Here is a 10155-nt window from a genome sequence, read left to right on the forward strand (position 1 = left end):
AAAAAAAAAAAAAAAAAAAAAGGAGCACTTCACAAATTTACATGTATCCCTGCACAGGGGCCATGCTAATGTTCACTGTACCGTTCCAATTTTAGTATATATGCTGCCAAGCGAGCACACAAAAGCAGACCTCTGCTCTCAAGGAATTAGATTATGGAAGGCATAGATTAGTGAGTTAAAAAATGTAAATTGGAGCTTGTTTTCCACATGCAAGCAGTGAGGAGATGGATTTTTAGGAAAGCTGAGGACTGCCATTTAAGGAGGACCTATCTGTTCGTTGTAGCCTTCATTATATAAGGTAGAAAATGGAAAACAACCTAAATGTCCAGCAATAGAGGAATTATTAAATAAATAACAGCATTTGATTGTTTTATTCAGGGTTAATATGATTATTTGATAGAGAAGTTGGCTCCGGTCACCTGAAATGGAAAGGTGGAATTTATTTTAAGTATTTGTGGGTCGGGTGCAGTAGCTCACGCCTGTAATCGCAGCACTTAGGGAGGCTGAGGTGGGTGGATCACAGGTGGTCAGGAGTTCAAGACCAGCCTAACCAACATGGTGAAATCCCGTTTCCACTGAAAATACAAAAATTAGCCAGGCGTGGTGGCACATGCCTGTCCCAACTACTCAGAAAGCTGAAGCAGGAGAATTGCTTGAACCTAGGAGGCAGAGGCTGCAGTGAGCCGAGATTGTGCCACTGCACTCCAAGCCTGGGCAACAGAGCAAGACTCTGTCTCAAAAAAACCTGAAACAACAACAACAACAAAAAAAGATTCCATCTCAAAAAAAAAAAAACAAAAAAACCTATACTATTTTTAAATTTCAAAAGGAATACTATATGTTTGTTATAACTAGTGAAACAGTGCAAAAATGTATTTAACATCCTTAAGGCTCTGTCTCCAACCTTTCATCATTTTTATCTCTGTAAAGTTATTAATGTTAATATAACTTTGTATGTTTCCTTCCATATTTTTCTCTATTACCTTGTGATTAAATTGTTTCAATAATTTGAGATATTTATTCTAATTTAATTCTTTATGGTGAGAGAATATGCTTTGTTTGGTTAGAGTCCTTCTGAATTTATTCAGACTTGTGTATGGCCAAGGATATGGTCTATTTTGGTAAATATTCCATATACACTTGAGAGGAATGGGTATGGTCTTATTATTGGGTATAGTGTTCTATAAATGACAATCAGGTCGCTGATTGTTAATTAGCTTGATTAATTAACACTAATTAATAATTAGATTATACAGTGTCACAGTTGACACTGTACAACTCTACCACATCCTTACTAATTTTCTAATTTTACCCATTCTATCAATTATTGACAAAGGAGTTTTGAAATCTCTGACTATAATTGTAGATGTATGTTTCTCCTTACAGTTCTATCAGCTTTTTCTTCATGTATTTTGAAACTCTATTATTAGATGTATAAACATTGAGAATTATGTCCTCCTGATTAATGGACTCCTTTAACATTACCAAATGACTTTCTTTACCCCTGGTAATATCCTCTACTTTGAAGTCTGCTTTGGTACTGATATAGCCATCTGTACTTTCTTTTGTCTAGTGTTAGCATAGTATTTCTTGTTTTATCCTTTTACTTTTACCCTATATTTGTCTTTGTATTTAAAATGTATTTCTTGTAGATAGCATATACCTTGCATACTGCTTTTTTATCTAGTTTGAAAATAGCTGTTTTTTATTTGGGGTATTTGGATCATTTACATGTCCTGTGATTTTTTATTTTTTTTTAAATAATAAAAAATAATAATTGTGTATGTGGAGTACAATTTTTTTTTTTTCTTGTGACGGGGTCTCACTCTGTCGTCTAGGCTGGAGTGCAGTGGTGCGATCTCAGCTTACTGCAAGCTCCGCCTCCTGGGTTCACGCCATTCTCCTGCCTCAGCCTCCCAAGTAGCTGGGACTGCAGGTGCCCACCACCACGCCTGGCTAGTTTTTTGTATTTTTAGTAGAGACGGGGTTTCACTGTATTAGCCAGGATGGCCTCAATCTCCTGACCTCATGATCCTCCCACCTCGGCCTCCTAAAGTGTTGGGATTACAAGCGTGAGCCCCCGCGCCCGGCTGTCATTTTTTTTTTTTTTTGAGACGGAGTCTCGCTCTGTCGCCCAGGCTGCAGGGCAGTGGTGCAGTCTCAGCTCACTGCAACTTCCGCCTCCTGGGTTCAAGCGTTTCTCCTGCCTCAGCCTCCTGAGTAGCTGGGGTTACAGATGTGTGCCACCATGCCTGGCATTTTTTTTTTTTTTTTTTTCGTAGAGACTGGATTTCACCATGTTGGCCAGACTATTCACGAACTTCTGACCTCAAGTGATCTGCCCGACTCGGCCTCCCAAAGTGCTGGGATTACAGGTGTGAGGCACCGTCCTGGCCCAATGTAATGTTTTGATGTATGTGTTTAATCATTGTGGAATGATTAAATCAAGCTAATTAACATACTCATCACCTTACATACTTACTGTTTTTGTAGTGAGAGCATTTAAAATTTATTCTTGGCTGGGTGCAGTGGCTCACACCTATAATCCCTAAATTAATAATAATGTATTGTACACTTCAGAATTGCTAAGAGTAAATTTTTTTTTTTTTGAGACAAGGTGTCACTCTGTCACCCAGGCTGGAGTGTAGTGGCATGATCTCAGCTCACTGCAGCCTCGACCTCCTGGGCTAAAGCAATTCCCCCACCTCAACTTCCTGAGTAGTTGGAACTACAGGTACACACCACCATGCCCAGCTAATGTTTAAATTTTTGTAGAGATGGGATTTCGCCATATTGCCCAGGCTGATCTTGAACTCCTGAACTCAAGTGATCCACCCACCTTGGCCTCCCAAAGTGCTGGGATCATAGGTGTGCACTACCACGTCCAGCCTGGTGTCATTTTTCTTCAGCCTAAAAGACATCCTTTAACGTTTCTTACAGTGTGGATCTGCTGATGATGAATTCTTCAGCTTTTGTCTGACTGAAAACATCTTTACTTAACCTTTGTTTTTGAAAGATACTTTTATCAGGTATATAATTCTAGATTGACATTACTTTAAAGATACTGATTAGCTTCTTTCTGACTTGCTTCTTTCTAATAAAAAATCTGATGTCATCATTATCTTTGTACTTACATATGTACATGTTCTTTTCCTCTGGCTACTTTTAAGATTTAAGATTAGTTGGCTGGAAGTGGTGGCTCACGCATGTAATCCCAGCACTTTGGGAGGCCAAGGTGGGTGGATCACCTAAGGTCAGGAGTTTGAGACCAGCCTGGCCAATATGGCGAAACCCCGTCTCTACTAAAAGTAACAGAAATTAGCTGGGCATGGTGGCAGATGCCTGTAATCCCAGCTACTTAGGAGGCTGAGATAGGAGAATCCCTTGAACCCAGGAGGCGGAGGTTGCAGTGAGCTGAGATTGTGCCATTGCACTCCAGCCTGGGCAACAAGAGCGAAACTCCATCTCAAAAAAAGAAAAAAAATGATTTAAGATTAGTAACAATTTTGAATATTTGATTATACATGTCTTAATGTAATTAACTTCATGTTTCCTATATTTGGGATTTATTGAGCTACTCAGATATATAGGTCTATAGTGTTCATCAAGTTTGGAAAGTTTTTAGCCATTATTTCTTCAAAATATTTTTTTTGTGCAGATGGGATCTTGCTGTATTTTCCAGGCTGGTCTCAAACTCCTGGCCTCAAGCACTTCTCCCACCTTACCCTCCCAAAGTGCTGGGCTTATAGGAGTAAGCTACTGTGACCTGCCCATTTCCCTAAAAAAAATTTTGCAGCCCTTCTCCCCACATTGGAGTCCTTTGGAGACTCTAATTTGCACATATTAAGCTGCTTGACATTGTCCCACAGCTTACTGATGCTCTTTAATGTTTTTGTTCTTTTGTATTCTGTGTGTTTTAGTTTGGATAGTTTCCCTTGCTATGCCTTCAGTTCAATAATTTTTTTCATCTGCAATATCTAATCTGCTATAATGCCATCTAGTATAATTTTTCATCTTAGACATTGTCATTTTCATCCCTACAAGTTCAATTTAGGTGTTTTTTGTATCTTCTGTGTTCCTACTTTTTGAATATATGAAATAAAATTTTAATAACTCTTTATCCTAATTGGCTAGTTTTACTTAGTATCTATGTCAGTTCAGGGTCAATTTCGAGTGATTCTTCTCCTCATTATAAGTCGTGTTTTCATGAAACTTGGCATGCTTAGGTTTTAATTTACTTTTTAAAAAAATTATTATTTTTTAAATTGTGGTAAACAATGTAAAATTTACCGTCTTAACCATTTTTAAGTGGATTGTTCAGTGGTAATAAATATGTTCATAATGTTGTAGAACCATCACTACCACTTATCTCTGTAACTGTTTTCATCTTGTAAAACTGAAAGTCTGTAACCATTAAACAATACTATTCCATTCCCCCACTCTCTGCAGCCCCTCATAACCACCATTCTGTTTTCTGTCTCTATGATTTTAACTCCTTAACTACTTCATGTAAGTGGAATCATCCAGTATTTGTCGTGTAACTAGCTTACTTCACTTACAGTATTGTCCTCATGGTTCATCCATGTTGTAGTGTATGTCAGAATTTCATTGTATATATAGGCCGGGCGCGGTGGCTCACGCCTGTAATCCCAGCACTTTGGGAGGCCGAGGTGGGCGGATCACGAGGTCAGGAGATCGAGACCATCCTGGCTAACACAGTGAAACCCCATTTCTACTAAAAATACAAAAAATTAGCCGGGCATGGTGGCGGGCGCCTGTGGTCCCAGCTACTCGGGAGGCTGAGGCAGGAGAATGGCGTGAACCCGGGAGGCGGAGCTTGCAGTGAGCCGAGATCGCGCCACTGCACTCCAGCCTGGGTGAGAGCGAGACTCCATCTCAAAAAAAGAAAAAAAAATTTTCATTGTATATATAGACCACATTTTCCTTATCCACCCATTTGTTGGATACTCGGGTTGCTTCCATGGTTTTGCTATTGTGAATAATGCTTCTATGAAGATGAGTGTACAGATATCTCACGACAACCTCCACCTCCCGGGTTCAAGCAATTCTTCTGCCTCAACCTTCCTGAGTAGCTGGGATTATAGGCACGCGCCACCATGCCTGGCTAATTTTGTATTTTTAGTAGAGATGGGTTTTCTCCCTGTTGGTCAGGCTGGTCTCGAACTCCCCTCAGGCGATTCGCCTGCCTCGGCCTCCCAAAGTGCTGGGATTACAAGTATGAGTCACCGTGCCCAGTCACAAATATCTTTTTAAGACTCTGCTTTGAATTTTGTGGGGTATAGTTCCAGAAATAGAATTACTGTATCATGTGATAATTCTGTTTTTAAATTTTGAAGAACTACCATACTGTTTTCCACAGCAGCTGTACCGTTTTGCATTCCCACCAATAGTGTCCAAGGGTTCCAATTTCTCCACACTCTCACCGCTTGTTATTTTCTGTTTTTTTTTTTTAATAGTAGCCATTCTAATGGGTGTGAGATAGTATCTTGTAGTTTTTATTTGCATTTCTCTAATGATAAGTGGTGTTGAGTATATTTTTATGGGTTTATAGGCCATTTGTATATCTTCTTCGGAGAAATATCTATTCAATTCTTTTGTCTATTTTTAAATTGGGTTGTTTGTTTTTTGTTGTTGTATTTTAGGAGTTCTCTATATATTCTGGATATTAATCCCTTACCAGATATATGACTTGCAAATATTTTCTCCCATTCTGCTTGGTAGTTTTTGATTGAATGCCAGACTTTGTGAATTTTACCTTCTTGGTTGCTGAATATTTTTGTTTTTCTATGAATATTCTTGAACTTTGTTCTGGGATGCAGTTAACTTACTTTTAAACATTTTGATCACAGTGGGTCTTGCTTTTTATGATTTATTAGGAGGTTCCAGAGCAGTGGTCAGGCTAGGGCTAATTATTCTCTACTACTGCAACAAGACATTCCTGAGGACTCTACCCAGTGCCTTGTGAGTGAAAGGTTTTTCTATGCTGGGTGATGAGAACAAGCAGCCCTCTGTGAGCACTACGCACTTTTATCTGACTCTTTAGATGGTTCTTTTCCTGCCCTCAGGTATCTTCCTTGTGTTCATTTTGTTATCATTACTCTGCTGAATGGAGTGGGACTCTGCAGATCGCTGGACTCGCTTTATTTGCAAGGTCTCTTCTCCCTGGTGTTCTGTCCTGTGAGTTACCTTCGTTTCTGTGGACTGTTCACCTCATCCCCTACTCTGTTCAGTCTACTGAGCTCTCTTTCAGGTCTGTATCCCTGTGCTACCGCCTGGAAACTTTTTCAAGGCAGTAGCTCATTTTGTTTTCCATCTAGTAAAGGACACTAAGAGTCAGTGTCCTTTATTGCTTGTGGCCAGTATCTTGAGATTGTTTTTTCATGTTTATTTGGATTTTTCAGTTGTTTCAGGCAGATGTTTAAATCTGACTGTTTTTACTCCACCATGGCCAGAAGCAGGAGTGCTCATCAATCCTCAATTTAAAAATGAGAAATTGGCTGGGCACGGTGGCTCACGCCTGTAATCCCAACACTTTGGGAGGCCAAGGTGGGCAGATCACCTGAGGTCAGGAGTTCGAGACCAGCCTGGCCAACATGGCGAAACCCCATCTCTACTAAAAATATAAAAATTAGCCGGTCATGGTGGTGGCTGCCTGTAATCCCAGCTACTTGGAGGCTGAGGCTGCAGAATCACTTGAATCCAGGAGGTGGAGGTTGCAGTGAGCCAAGATCCTGCCATTGCACTCCAACCTAAGCGACAGAGCAAGACTCCATCTCAAAAAAAAAAAAAAGAAAAAGAGAAATTTATCTTTCATATTTACTCACATTTCTCGTTCTATTCTTTTTTTACGTTTATTGTCCTATAGGTGTGCTGGCAATGACTTTTCACTCTGGTGGTGTTTACCTAACAAAGTTTTTTATTTTGCTTTGATTTTTTGAATGATAAATTTTGAGTTGGCTATTGAAGTCTAAGTGGACACTTTTTTTCTGTTGAATCTTTGGATTTATAATTTTTATCACATTTTGCAAAAATTTTGGCCATTATTTCTTCAAATACCTTTTTTATACCCTCTCTACTCTCTGCTTCTTCTATGACTTCAGTTATAAGCATGTTAGACTTAACATTATCCCACAGGTCCCAAAACTCCTCTATTGGCTTTTTTCCCCAGTTTGATTTTTTCTTCTGTACTTTGATTTGGATGGTTTCTATTTCTTTTTGTGTATGTGATTAGAGACAGGGTCTCCCTATGTTGCCCAGGTTGGTTTTGAACTCCTCGCCTGAAGTGATCCTCCCACCTCAACCTCCCAAAGTGCTGGGATTACAGGTGTGAACCAGCATGCCCTGCCATAGATGCTTTTTATTTCTCTGTTGTTTAGTCCACTGATTGTTTTTCGGGAAGCATCTCATCTGCTGTTAATCTCATCCAATATATTTTGCTTTTCAGATATTTAGCTTTTTTTTATTTCTGTAAGTTACATTTAGGTCTATCTTATATCTTCATTTTCTCCCTTCATGTTTATGTCTGCATTTCATCTGGAATTATATTTATAATATTTATAATAGCTGCTTTAAGTCTTTGTCTGCTAATTCTATTATCTCTGTTATTTTTTAGTTCATTTCTATGGATTGATTTTTCTCCTGGTTATGAATCATATTTTTCTGCCCCTTTGTATGCCTGGTAATTTTTTTATTGGATGCTGGTCCTTGTGAAATGTAAATTGGTGATTGCTAGGTTTTATTATTTTTCTCTAAAGAGTCTTATACTTTGTTCTTGCATGCAGTTACTTGCAGATCAAGTTGCTCCTCTTAAAGCTTGTTTATGTGTTATTTTATTTTATTATTTTTTTTTGTGAGATGGAGTCTCGCTCTGTTGCCCAGGCTAGAGTGCAGTGACACGATTTCCACTCGCTGCAACCTCCGCCTCCCAGGTTCAAGCAATTCTCCTGCCTCAGCTTCCCAAGTAGCTGGAATTATAGGCACATGACACCACGCCCAGCTAATTTTTCTGTTTTTTTAGTAGAGACGGGGTTTCTCCATGTTGACCAGGATGGTCTCGAACTCCTGACCTCAGGTGATCCGCCTGCCTCAGCCTCTCAAGGTGCTGGGATTATAGGCGTGAGCCACTGTGCCCAGCCATTTTTGGTTTGTTTGTTTTGAGATGGCATCTCATTCTGTCTCCCAGGCTGGGGTGCAGTGGTGCGATCTCAGCTCACTGTAACCTCTGCCTCCTGGATTTAAGTGATTTTCATGCCTCAGCCTCCCAAGTAGCTGGGATTACAGGTGTGCACCACCACACCTGGCTAATTTTTGTATATTTAGTAGAGACGGGCTTTCTCCATGTTGGCCAGGCTGGTCTTAAACTCCTGACCTCTCAGGTATGAGCCACCACACCCAGTCCTGTTTATTTGTTTTGTTAGAGTGGCGTCTTATGAGACTTTACGGCTCATATATAATTTAGCCCTACTACTATCAAATACTTTGCTTATCATGAGGTCTCTTGAGTCTGGCTAGTGGAAATGTGAACTACTCCTATCCCTGTGTGACTTTGGGATTTGTTCATGTACTACTTTCTGGTAGTTCCTTTTCTAGCCTCCTGGAGTTTCATCCTTGTCATTACTCAGCCAGAGATTTGGGGTGCAGGTCATGTGTGCTCTGTCTTTGAGTGTGGAGCTTTGTCCTTTCCAGCACTCCCTTCTACAGAGTTTTGCTGCTTGATCACCCTGAACTGTGATCTCTGTTTCAACAAAACTACTACTTTCTCTTTGGCTTCCTCTTACCTTCATTGCAGTCTGTAAACTGCCCTCATTTGAATACTTTCTCTCAGGGAAATACTTTTCTCTCACCTTCCTGAATTGCCTGTTGTCCAGGGCCTAAAAACCGTTATCTTAACCATTTACTCTACGTATTACATTAATTTTTATATCTTCTTTTTTTTTCCAGAACAATATAGCTGAAGTACAAGAATTGCATTCTGAATTAATGTGGAAAGATTTTATAGACCACATCAGTAGTCTTCTACACAGTGTGGAAGTGGAAGTCAGTTACTTTGCAGCTGGAATTATTGCCCATTTAATATCCAGAGGTGAACAAGCTTGGACATTGAGTCGTAGCCAGAGGAATTCTCTGCTGGATGATTTGGTAGGGTCATTCGTGCCAACAAAAGACATTCATAGTGGTTAAACTACGAAAGCCTCATAATGTAGTAAATAATGCAGTGCTAAATAAATATTGTAATCCTTTCTTGTGTGTCTTTTGTCTTCCAGCATTCAGCTATTTTGAAATGGCCAACTCCAGAGTGCGAGATGGTAGCATACAGGTAATTAGTATCATAATTAACAGTAAACCAGTAACCTAGTCCAGAGATCATTCCTAAGAGTCATTCCTACTGGATGCATGTGTTTTCCCTCAGGCACCTCAGTATTGGTTGGTTATTTATTTATTTATTTTGAGACAGAGTTTCACTCCATCACCACAGCTGGAGTGCAGTGGCATGATCTTGGCTCACTGCAACCTCCACCTCCCATGTTCAAGCAATTCCCCTGCCTCAGCCTCCTGGGTAACTGGGATTACAGGCGCCCGCTGCCCCACCCAGCTGATTTTTGTATTTTTAGTAGGGATGAGGTTTCACCATGTTGGCCAGGCTGGTCTTGAACTCCTGACCTCAAGTGATCTGCCTGCCTGGGCCTCCCTAAGTGCAGGGATTACAGGCGTGAGCCACCACACCCAGCCAAAAGTATTGGCTTTAAGAGAAGCAAAGTATTTTGACTTTTTTCTACCACCTATCATACTTCATGTTTCCTTCATTTCACATTTATTGAAGACAAGTGCTAGGAATTTGTTCTGTGCTCTTGAAATTCAAAGATGAACAAAGACATGGTGGCTGCACACAAGAATTTTATATCCTTGTGAGGGAGATCAAATGTGGATCAGATAAAATACCGTTATGCTAGATGTCCATAGAATGTTATGAAATTAAAGGTGAAGCCGAGTGGGGTAGCACGTACCTGTAGTCCCAGTACTCAGGAAACTGAGGTGGGAGGATCACTTGAGCCCAGGAGTTTGAGGCTGCAGTGAGCTATGACTGCATCACTGCATTCCAGCCTGGGTGACAGAGCAAGACTCCAAATGTAAATA

The 10155-nt window shown here is 40.1% G+C and overlaps 1 protein-coding gene across 1 annotated transcript in view; it reads left to right on the forward strand.

Moving 5' to 3' along the window:
• The window catches only part of ZYG11B (zyg-11 family member B, cell cycle regulator), a 76277-nt gene that overhangs the window by 57141 nt on the left and 8981 nt on the right, over positions 1-10155 (forward strand). Inside the window, exons 10-11 of the mRNA XM_011973774.1 lie at positions 8962-9159; positions 9285-9337. Of these exons, the coding sequence (XP_011829164.1) occupies positions 8962-9159; positions 9285-9337 (251 nt within the window). The remainder of the gene's footprint in view (positions 1-8961; positions 9160-9284; positions 9338-10155) is intronic.

Source organism: Mandrillus leucophaeus, unplaced genomic scaffold (genome assembly GCF_000951045.1).
Source record: "Mandrillus leucophaeus isolate KB7577 unplaced genomic scaffold, Mleu.le_1.0 Scaffold14, whole genome shotgun sequence".
In the NCBI taxonomy this organism is placed as follows: Eukaryota; Metazoa; Chordata; class Mammalia; order Primates; family Cercopithecidae; genus Mandrillus; species Mandrillus leucophaeus.